The 12,580-nt window shown below is 37.9% G+C and overlaps 1 protein-coding gene across 1 annotated transcript; it reads right to left on the bottom strand.

Annotated features, from left to right (window-relative positions):
- Positions 1-1,021: 1,021 nt before the first annotated feature.
- Positions 1,022-8,483, bottom strand: ABHD17A (abhydrolase domain containing 17A, depalmitoylase). The gene is made up of 4 exons (XM_053461759.1): positions 7,518-8,483; positions 6,270-6,464; positions 3,546-3,725; positions 1,022-2,051 (listed from the first exon to the last, which is right to left on the bottom strand). Exons 1-4 carry the CDS (start codon positions 7,832-7,834, stop codon positions 1,823-1,825), a joined length of 921 nt encoding a protein of 306 aa, XP_053317734.1. The 5' UTR covers positions 7,835-8,483; the 3' UTR covers positions 1,022-1,822.
- Between the last annotated feature and the right edge of the window lie 4,097 nt (positions 8,484-12,580).

Here is a 12,580-nt window from a genome sequence, read left to right as displayed (position 1 = left end):
CTGTCAGTAGGCGGGCTATGTTAGGCAGCAAGTTAACATTTCATCTTCAAAGTTGGTGCGAAAAATGGGCAAGCATAAGGATCTGAGCGACTTTGACAAGGGCCAAATTTTGATGGCTAGACAACTGGGTCAGAGCATCTCCAAAACTGCAGCTCTTGCGGGGCGTTCCCAGTCTGCAGTGGTCAGTACCTATCAAAAGGTGGTCCAAAGAAAAGCAGTGAACCAGGAACAGGGTCATGGGCGGCTACGTCATCTTCAGCTACAGCTGAGCATTTCACATTGAAAACAAAATTCCCTAACATCACAGCAGAAACCACTGAAGAAGAAAAACAGATGTTCTTGTGTATAGTATAGATCTCTATAGTCCTGCTTTCATTCCTGAATACTTAGTGGCCATTTGTTCTGAACAGTCACAGCACAGCATTTTTAATCCAAGAAAATCTTGAAAAAGGAATAAAAGGATACATATTCTGCCCTACTATGTTCACAAAAATCTCCTTACAGACTTATTAACTCCTCCATGTATGAAATATACACGCATGTCAGCTAGAGGCCTTCTGCGCCAGACCGGCAGGCAATATGCTATTCGCTCTTCTGGCACCTAGCTCACCAAGAATATGGTCTTTTTGTTCCTTTTTTCCCCCTTCTGTGTGTGGGCTATTTTCCAGTTTTATAATGTACAAAAGAATGTCTGAGGTAGAATAATTGCTAGTAAGTAGGACAGGTGCTGATATTTCTGTTTCTTATCTTTTCAATGTACTTAACGTCAATGTCTGCGCAACCTAGAGTTGTGGAGTTTGCTGCCTGTGTTGTTCCTATTCCTACGAACCGATTATATAACTCATGGCCCGACTGAACGAACAAAGTGAATTTGCCTTTGGTCACCGAACATGAGCATGTTCTATGGAACTGGTGGGCTATAGGTGAGGAGACTCTAAAAGTAACAGATACACCATTTTCATTGCCATGGGAAGAAGATATCAACAAGCCACAACCATATGACAAATAAATACACATCCTATTATTGCTCTTCAGTTTTTATTTACCTTTTACCACGATTACCCGCTCCACAAGTTAAATCATCTCAACTTTAACCTTAAAATAATAATTAAAAAAACCATAGTGATAAAATGTTTACCCACAATCCGTTTATAAATACTGCAATTATACAGTATGTAACTGCTCAACGGATCGTGCAGTTTCCAATGAGATATGAAGTATATGCCGAGCTTCCCCTGTAAGCACAATGATGATGATGATGCAGATGTAACTATGCAAATTAAATGTCAGATGGATGAACCATAGTGCCCAGGTATTACCAAAATTTTCAAAATGAGGGAATCTCTGGTAAAAAGCGTTACAGGATGCTATTATCTCATGACACATTTAGGGTTCTAAATTGGTGGGGCTTAATTTATTGCATGTTATGCTGAATATTTGCTTCAAAATGTCTTGGTAGTAAAAAGATATAACAACAAGGGGTTTAAGATTCTTAAGACCCAATCAATGGGCATTAGTGTTATCATTTGCCCCTTCGTATTTAGTGACGAACACGAGGCAATATGAAGACATTGGCAAAACGAATAAAATATTTCACAGAGGGACCAACATTAGCCCTACCAAATAAATCACTGCACAGATAAGTTTGCAGTCAGCACTATACATGCCTGCTCAGCAGAACTGTTTGACTGCACAGAGAAAGTAAATGTAGCGCATTTTAAAATGTAACAAAATTTAAATGGTTTTGCCAGGCGTCATTCATAAAGACAATATTGTTTGAAAGAATATTCATTGAGGTCATTAGAACGGTCTTTTCACAGCATCAGTTACTGTGTTGAGAAGCCAACTCCTGGGAGATAAAGCGCCTTAGGCGTTCCAGATACTGGCTGTACAGTTCAATGTCATTGTGTCCAGCTCCTTCAACCCAAAGAGGTTCCACGGTTTTGGGGCAGCGCTCATACAACGCCAAGCCGTGGGAGAAATCAATGACTTCATCTTCAGTCCCATGGATTATCAGTACCGGAGATGTTATCTTTGACACTTTTTCAATACTGCAGAGAAAACAAAATATTTAAAAACTACAATTTCTAGAAAAGATCAATAATCAAATTGGTTTTGCAACATGACATCATCATCATGAGAGGATGTTAACCAATTCTTTGTATTTGAATTGAACACTGAAATTGTTCCCATGTGAAAAATCTAAAGCTATCATTCAGCCTGAAAGCAAGGTTTTCAAATCAAGATGCATATAACTTTAATACATTAATAGAATAGGTCTGTTACCACAATTTAAGATAACCAACAACCTTGTAGAGACTGAAGGGAGGTCCTGGAGAGAGCTTATCATGCTTAAGCTTCTGATAACTTATTATTTCCTCTGCTGAGAAGGATGGTGTGCATCCATTCACAGACTTGGGCTGCTTTATTACAACTTGATACATGTTATCCATGGATTAGATGCACTCATTTAAATAATGACAATAAACAATTAGTTTATTGCATAAAGTTTGTAAAACCTTACCAATTGTGTTATACCCCCCCATGTATTTTGGGTAAATTTTGAAGAATATAAGTGTGCGTATTAAAAAAAGAACTGTTCATTCTAGCATCATTCACTACAGAATTCCAAATTGCCTCTGGAAGAAACATCTAGAAGTCTGGTGGATGCACCTGGGTTTGGCTAATATCTGCCAGAATAACCCTACTTAGTGGCGTGCATTGACCTTTTGGTCAGGTTTTGTCTAGGCCCTGCAAAGGGTAATGATAATGATACACGATACAACGTATTTGACAATTGTATGCCTCCAACTTTGTGGAACAAAGTTTGGGGGAGGCCGTTTCCTGTACCAGCATGAGTTTGCCCTTGTGCACAATGTGAGGTCCATCAGGAACTGGTTTGAGAAGTTTCATGTGGAGAAACCAAGTGGCTTGCACTGAGTTCTGGAAGTAACCCCACTGTACACCTTTGGGATGAACTGGAACTCTGATTCTGAGCCAACATTAGTGCCTGATCCCATATTAACTAAATGAGCACAAATTCCCACAGGACACACTCAAATTTTGTAGAGAGCCAAATTCCTAAAGTAATGGAGGCTATTGCAAAGAGAGGGCCTAACTCCATACTAATGCCCATGGCTTTGGAATGGGATCTCCAACAAGCTCATATTAGGCGAGAGTCAAGTGATCAGATACTTTTAGTTATATAGCATGTATATATATTTCTTTTGTAGGTTTAATGAACGAGTATGAAAGTCCTTACAAAGTGTCCCTTTAAAGTGGGGAGATTTCTTGTAAGACACCTCACTCAGGGCTAAATAAACCCTTCATTCAGGGGAAAAAAAAATCTTACTGGGTTGCCCCTTCATAATACACAGTGATATCAGATGGGAGCTGAACATTTTAACTCAAACAGGTTAGTGAATATAAATCAGTGTTTACTTATGGGTGAACCTGCTAATCCATAACATTTCTCTAATAGTATGATCCAACATAGCACTTCTAAATTACTGTTTTCCTAAAACCCACCCCCAATAAAAGCTTACTTTGGAAAGGCATCAAAGCAGTAGGTTTTCTTAGTGTCAGGAAAGGCCACTCTCATTCCAGAGGTTAGAGGGGAATGCAAAATCACAGCTGCACACTCATAACGAGATGCCAGGTCCACAGTAGGTACTGTGCCGATACTTTGTCCATATAACAGAATATTTTCTGGGGAGATCCCGTATCTTGGGGAAAAGAAGAAGAAGAAAAGAAAAAAAGTTAAATTGACAAGTATCTAGGAAGTAATAATCATTAACAGGTTTTAGGATGTCTTTTCAGAATTATGGTATACTACATGCTAGAATTATTACTATTTAATAATACCCAACTGTAAAGGAAATACTAAAGGAAATTAAGGTTATGCTTAATCAGATATCTTGCAGTGATTCGCACAAATGCTCCATCCCCTATACTACAAGTCACCCACCTATATATCTCATGTGGGGCTTAGATTTACAAAGTAGGTTTCTCTTGATTAAAAAGCCACAAGGTTTTCCCCAGACCCTTCGTCAAAGACCGGTGGTTAGTTCCCAGGATGCCACATATGGAGCCCTTCTTTCCATTAATTATACTATATAAACAGCTCATAAGAACACTCACATCTGCATTACTAGTTCATAGCAACCTGGCATAACCTCTGTATTTTAGTATACACCAGAGCTGCTTCTCTCCACTACTGCCTTACAAAGTATGTATGCAAAGTTCCTTTCTATTTTAAGTATTCCATGTCTTTAATAAAAGTATTTTAAATGCTCACTTACTCTAGGTCAAGAGTTATCGTAAGCACGATTCTCCGGTCATAACGGAGAAAATAAAGACTATGTAAAAGTCATTTTTTCTTGCTTTCTCGCAGCTATAGATTGACCATATGTAAATGTATTTGCAGATATTTTACACTTTACAATCAATACATTACCTGAAAACTAAATCACACACAAAAAAATATGTTTACCACTGTACTACTGAGTTTTTCCCAAATAAGGTTTGTTACAGACCTAAGGGCATGTGAGGTAAAAGCCATTGAACTGGTTTTGACCAGGAGCAATGGTTCTAAAACTCGCACTCACCCCTTCCTCTTAGCCTAGAAAATGAAAAATCAACTCCTGCATCCAATGGGCATATAAAACACAATCTGCAAAGGCTGCTTTGGTAACCTGTCTGTCACATGGAACTCATGTGCTTCGGGATCTCAAATGATTGAAGCAGCATCCACTGTTATTAAAACTGTTGAAAAATACATAACATGCAACACATAAACCACAGACAGTTGCAACCACCATCAACAGCACTGGCTAAAGAAGCACACTATATATACACACATACAAGTGTCTTTGTAAGACCAAAAACAGGATCAAATCACACTTTGTCCATATCAAGAAGCTCTTCCAAAGAAAAAGATTTACCTTCAGGGGTAAATCCAAGACATACAAAGCTTCTGTATTATATTCATAACTCATTAATAGCGCAAAGGCAAGCTACTGCGCTGCAGTATAGCCCCCTCCCAATTACATAATAAATCTAACTCAGTTGAAATGATTTCGCCATCATATGTGGTCCTTGCTCCGTGTAGTCACATGTTTCTTCCAAAAAAAGAAAAAAGCTAATAATTTAAAGGGCATTTAATCCTGACTATTTTGCAGACTAAAGATTTTTGTTTTTCAGGTAACAGATGTACCATTTATGCCCTTATAACATCCAATACCAGGCATTCTTGCTGGAATTATTTAACTGGTTGAAACATGACAAAACCAGTGCCAGATGTCCTCAGGTATGTCTGATATGCCGTGTGAGCTACAAATCTAAGCCGTTAATGATATTTGCCTAAAGGCTGGAACTCTGTTTATAATCAGACTGGCTGGGATATTCTTATAAGGAGTGCAAGATTTCTTTACATACATATTTTTTTTCTTAAGCTTAATTAAAATGAAAAGTGGGAACCCATCAAAAACTAATCTACATACACCAAACAAAAAACACCTATCCCTTTTTAGATGACGTTTTAGACTTTCCTTGTTTAAGAACTGGTGATACATGTTTACTATGATAATTACATCATATTATCCGGAGGTTTCTAAGTGGCTGTATGACATTTGTATGACTAATTAATAGTCTCTGATAAAATTGTTAACGGACCTACCTAAGTGAGTAGAAAACAAGTGTTGAGAGCAGACTATTTTAGTTAGTTAGTCCATTTTAGTACTCTACAAACGCTCTATAGTACCTATGGGTCAACAAACAGCATTAACTCGCTTTAAGGAAATGACATCAGTATTTAACAGCAAATACCATCAATTCATAAGGAGCTTCTCTATTGCCTTAAAATGATATGTTTACGAATAAAGATGCACTGCCTTTTCTATATACAGTTATAGTTATATAACAATGTGGGGGTTTGTTGCATTTTTTATTTATTTATTTATTTTAAGTGCTGTACAATACATTAAAAAGAAAAAATAATAATTTTTTTGAAACTTTATGCAGCGCGGATATTGTGCGCACAAAATTTTTGCTCTGTGAAAATTTTTGCACAAGAGAAATTTGTTGCGCACGCCAACTAAGAAAAATTAGATGGAACATTGCCTGTAAGTATTTAGGATGTTATGGGAGCAGTAGTCAGTTAAAGATACATATACTGGGATTTATCTGTAGGAACTTAGCCATTTTCATGACACTTTAACCATTATCATTTATAGACCCATGGAATTGGATATTTATGAAATCTCACTCACCTTGTACGCAAAGCCTGCCAGGCTGCATCAATGTCAGCATAGAGATTTTTTTCTGAAGGCCGCCCAGAGCTAGCCCCATAACCAGAATAATCATATGAGAATATGTTGCAGTTGATGCGAGTGCCAAGGCCAAGATAGAAACTGCTCATTTGTCCCAAATCTACTGCATTTCCATGAGAGAAGAGAAGGGTGAACCTGTAGAAAGGGAGTGTAATTGGGTATAAGCATCATTTATCGACACTCCATTGCCCCTAGGAAGGCCCACTGAAATTTGTGGAAAGAAAAAAAAGAAAAAAAAGGAGAAGCTGCTGAGCACCCCCCACCCCCGTAGTCCAGTTTTCGCCCAAGAGTTAACTGTTGGGAGCAGCCAATCACTAGCAGGAAAGCATGCCCATTTAAATCACTTTCTGCACACATGCACAGGGTGGGTCTGGGGATAGCTTCTGACTTTGTTGTACATGCACAGAGGCAAGCAGATGTTTTTTGCCTAACACATCTCCTACAAACCAAGGACCTGACAGGCAGGGAAGAGGGCAAATGCATAGAAGGCATCTGCTGAATCATACCATACATTTGCAAAGGGGGAAAAGTGTTAATTTGGAGGAGCACATAGCTTTCCTTTGTATTACAGTGCATGTGATAGCTGGACTATCCCTTAAAGGATATGAAATACTTTTTAGAATAGAAGGAACTTGTAAAAGTAAAGAGCAGAATAATCTAATGTGAGCATCTAAATAAAACAGCAAAAACTGAAAGTAGAAAACAAAACAAGGAAACAGAATATCATTAAACGAGACAATCTGACGTGGTCAGATGACAAAAAAAAAAATCATATGGAGAGAAAACATGTTTTTTCTTCAATTTACAACCAGAAAACCCAACAACATTTTGGAATCATGTTTCCTACAACCTTTTGTTTAGTGCAACACTTACCCTACCTCATAAAATGAAATACATCTATACAGATAGAAAGTTAACCCATTAGATTGCAACCTCTTGAGCAAAGGCCCTCATGAGCCCACCACTCCTGCCAGAAACTTTGTATAAAAGTACGGTAGGGCTAGATGGTGAGCTCACGGGCAGGGTTTTCAACTCCTGATGAACCTGTATGTTTTCAATTATACTTGTCATCTATGCGTTAACCGCCCCAATTAAATTGTACAGCGCTATGAAATATGTTGGCACTTAATAAATAAAAGGTAATAGAAATCATGGTATTCAACCTGGGTTTTGCCATCCACTCCATACCTTGCGCCAGGTGCACACCGGATGTACATGCAGGCAATTCGATTTCCTCTAGTGCTCTTGGCCATGAAAACTTCTATAGTGTCCAGCTCCCGCTGAGAATACTGGAAATCCGCACGGTCCGTCAGGTGCAGCTTCCAACGCGCCATTGTCCCTGTCCCTCCTCGCCCACCACCACCACCTCCAGGTGTTACTTCTTGTTCTGGTAAGATCGCATAAGTGGGCTGAGGTGGCAAGAATGCCAATTTTGCAGCTATTCTCCCTGGGCATGGTGGGCAACAAAACAGGCAGCACAACTCTTTGATTGAAAACCCGTTCATTTCCCAATTATAAATCGTCAAATTTAGAAAATGTAAAAAAAAAAAAAAACCTCAAAAAAATGAGAACAGGGAGTTTTAAAACAAGCTTAAAAAATACATATATGAATACACATATATGCTTACAGGGATACCATACTAAAATATGGTTATCCAACACTGTAGGATTTTAAGCCAGATTCATTGTTTCTGTACGAATTTGCCATTTTAGGAACAAGAATGTATCAATCAAAATAAAAATGATAAATACAGGAATTAGCTCAGTCCGATATGTGACAAATCAACTGGCATCTATAGGAAAAAGCCTAAGAAAATGTACAGATCAATAAATTAAAGAAATAATTTAAAAAAAAGTCTAGATGGTGTAACCTGAACTGAGGTGACCAGGACTCCCGCGATCGCCCAATAACCCCACGACCTGCGCGGAGGTCGAAGCCGCGGTAGAAACAAAGGGTGGTTTTCGCCCCTCCGGAAATATACGAAACCACTACTTCAAAATAAAAATAAAAACTAGTCGCTATGAGGGAAGACTCCTCCACAGACGAAAGAAACCTTTCCGGTCGGACGCTTTATTTTTATTTATTTATTTTTAGTGCCTAATGCGCAAGCTCACAAGACTTCACAGACGTTTGCGGCGGCAGGGCACGTGACGAGGTTGTGATGTAATCACGTGGCGTGCCTGCCTCGATTACCGCGAATGTAATCTCACACTCAGTCAGTGCCGCGATGCGGAAGTGTTGGTTGTAGTGTAGAGCGTGAGAGTAGATCGGTGAACTCTGAAGGGATTTATTATAATTTTATTTATACAACGACCCCATTTAAGTCCTGAGCCTTTTTCATGTGTTATTTATTAATTATTTTACACTCTAACTCTTTCTGTGGTCCAAGTGAATAAGCTGAAATTGTACGTTAGTGGGAGGGTGGTAAACAAATAAGTAAGGCTGTCGGCAGTAGTGGTACGGCATATGGCTACCCTGAATCTAAAATGAACTAATTAAGGTTCTTCTAGGTCAGGACAAATTGGCAGACTAGATGGCCGAATGGATTTTAATTTAATGTAAAGTTCTATATTTCTAATTAGCTATATACTCCACATATAGGAGGATTGTGCTTCTCGGTAACATAAAAACAATGAGTGTTTTTTGAGGAAATGGCTGCTGCAGTCTTCCACAAAATCTTTGTGTTGTAGTTGTTTACGCTTAGTAGGCTTAGTTTTACCTTTAGCTGTTTCTATAGTCTCTACAAATATATTTGTAATATAAGGCAAAAAATATGCAGTAAAATGCATACTCAATATTTAACGGAAGCAAAGAAAACCGGCAATGTAAATATACAAGCCGTTAAGATGCCTCCATTTGTCTTGGTTTTTATATTTCTGGTATTTTCTGTTTAGGTAAAAAGAAAAAAGTAACATGATCCATTTTACTGAGGCAACTTCTCCTAAAGAATAGCATAAAACAGTCAAGACAATACTTCTAGTATAGTGCTGCTATGCGTTAACAAGGTTAAATGCTTTTTTATATAATCACATCTTGCAGTCATAGAAAGTTGGAATCTAGCTAAACAACGTAATACTATAATATACCTAGGCAATTATGATAATGTATGATTAGTAAGATCATTTCCTGCTGCTATGAGTCAAAAACATTTCATGTGGTAAATACACGTGTAAAAATATACATATGGACATAGGAACCAGGGGAAGTGGCAGAAACAAGTATCCTCCAGATTTAAATCTACGTAGTAACTATAGAGGTACACATTTAAACCTGTAGAAAATAACGTTGAGGTTACGTTTTCAGCCCACATGATTAAACATGGAATCGCCTACCAGTATCCGCAAAATTGAGATGTTTTAATTTATTTAAATTGTGGAGAACACAACAAGCAAAAGATAACACCTACCACGAACAGGATATGGAAGCATATCCTTATGCAGCAAGGCAGTCGCCTGAAAAAAAAAGCAAAATCAAAACTCTGGAGTCTCTCAATGAAATCAACAAGACAAGATCATCAGTCAAGGTGTTGAAGCAAATCTCAGAAACCAAAGCAGAACTAGATAAGCACCTTAAAACTCGCACAGCCTTTTCATTTAGACCGATTAAACAACTGTACTACTCTTAAGGGAATAAAGGTGACTACTGGCCCATAAATTACTTAAGAAAGCACTTCTAACTACAATAGCATTCTTAGCCTTGGAAAAGGAGAACCCATTCAAAAGCCAAAACATTAAACACCAATTTGCCTCTTGTTAAAACAACCTGAGGAAATACCAAACTATACAACACCTGCTTACAGACAACATTGACTCCTTTCTCAAGAGTACGACTCTTCCACAAAAACTGCTCAACTGGTAAACTCTAACAGAAGAAGTACGACTAGCTGTTTCTACAAACCATTACTATACCAGGTCTAAGGACATTTTTAACCCCACACCTGGATAACCTTTTTAACCAAACCTTCCAAGCTGGAGAGATCCCCAAAGAAATGCTAGAAGCCACTGTAATCGCCATCCCAAAACCAGACAACCATCTACATCATGTACCAACTACAGATCCATCTCACTCTTAAATAATAACAAGCTATACTTGAAGTTCCTTGCCAATCGAATTAATGCACTAGTTCCTCTGCTGATATCTCAATACTAGATGGGCTTTTTACCTAATTGACAAGCTCCTGGATACACCAGAAAAGTAATAGACCTAATACCCCTGGTCAATACTAAAAAGCAACAACTATTCCTCCTTCTCTGGATGCTGAAAAAGGAATTCGATCATCTTGACTGGACATACACATATGACCCTTTTTGCATCATACAGATTTTCAAACTCATTCCTTTCACCTATTTCTGCACTTTAAAGATCTACTTCGGCTAGGGTTTCCTGAGACGTATTCTACCCTGACCACTTTGACGTTACAAACTGCATTTGCCAATGGTGTTATCGCCTCTCATCTTTGCACTGGAGCCCCTGGCCATCAATATTAAATTTGACCCATTAATCCCTTGCATCACAGTTGGGAAACAAACATACACTGTCAGTTATTTTTGCTGATGATATCCTACTCACCCATTGCACCCGCATCATCCTCTTATAAAACTACTGTAGCAATATGGACCAATATCCTATTACAATAATACCTCTAAGACCCAAGCCTTACCGATCAACGTCCCTAAACAACAACTAGACATTCCGAAGGCACTCTATAGCGTCGACTGGAGTAAGGAACACCACACCTACTTGGGAATTCACCTTACTAAATCTTATTCCATGCTATATCAGTCAAACTATGAAAAAAGTGGCCCATAATCAGACAATCAATGGAAACTTGGGCAAACTTTGAAATTTCTTGGCTGGGACAAATCACAGCTGCAAAAATTTCAGCGCTATGCGGACTTACCTATTCTGAACACTGCCCATTCACATCTCTGGAGGGATCCTCAAACAATACCAGCTAGTCTTCAACTCCTTTTGTACGGCTTGAGAGAGACCCAGAATTGCAGCCAGAATACTGGTGGACTGGTAGTCCCAAACTTAACACTTTACTATAAAGCTATGGCAATGGCACAACGGCTCTCGGCATATAAAACCAAAGAAACAAACCTTTGTGGGCGGACCTGCAGTCTGGCCTCGCTAGCCCTCACCATCTGCTGGATTTGATGCAGACTTTGTATATACGTTATCATGATATTATGAATACATTTATTTTAAAAAACAACTAATTAAAGAAAATTTCTATTTAAATCCTATCATCATAAATACCTCGAGGTATCAAAGTATTTAAAGTCAAAATGCAGAATGTTTCTCGTTTCTGGAGCATAATAAATCTATCCCCTCTTCTAGGACCCAGAACAACCTATTCGATGGCAAAAGCTATCAGTAGGCAATCATCTTTCTGGTGGTATTTCTTAAAATGTTTTGAAAGTGTATGTTGGTCATAACCTCGTCTTATATTGTATCTATTCATATAAGCGTTTTCTGAAAGCCCCACAAGTATGTCCCACATATTGGAGGCCACAAGGGCACTCCAAAAGGTAAATAACGAAAGTAGAATTACAAGAGAGATGTCTCTGGATTTGAAAATTGCTATTTGTTATATAGTTCTTAAAATCTATGGCTTTTCTTGGAGAGATGGAACACTGGTTACAGTTACCACCAACCTTTCAAAGGTGACAGAAAATTGGTTGGTTTAGTCAATTGAGTCCTGTCTGAATGAAATTTTTTGGAGATGTCAGAGGGAGCTAAAATAGTTTTAAGGTTACCGCCCTTCCTACATATTATCCGACTCTTGTCAGGTAGAATACTATTCAAGATAGGGTTTAATAATGTGCCAATATTTATCTAGAATTTTGTTATCTCTGGTATATGGTCCGAATAGGTCGTAACAAGCCCTATATTAAATTGTCATATTTCTGAATAGGAGTTAGACCATCAATTTTATTAATCCTTAAATTTTCTATATTTTTCACCTCTTATCTAGGTAAATAAATGTATCCCCATTAATCTCTAACTTCTCCAAAGGCTTTTATAACCAGTTTTTTTTGTTATAACCTTTCTCTAGAAATCTATCTCTAATAATGCCTGCTTGTTTATCATAATCTTCTATATTTGAACAATTTTTCCTTATTCTAATATATTGGCTCTTAGGTATATTATTAATCCATTTTTTTGTCATGACAACTATTGGCCCTCAAGTAAGTATTTTTATCCACTGGTTTTGAAATATGTAATAGTTTTTAAAACATTTAAT

Source organism: Spea bombifrons, chromosome 1, assembly GCF_027358695.1.
Source record: "Spea bombifrons isolate aSpeBom1 chromosome 1, aSpeBom1.2.pri, whole genome shotgun sequence".
NCBI lineage: Eukaryota > Metazoa > Chordata > Amphibia > Anura > Pelobatidae > Spea > Spea bombifrons.
The sequence above is the reverse complement of the archived record's forward strand: the minus strand, read 5'-3'. Positions and strand labels throughout refer to the sequence as shown.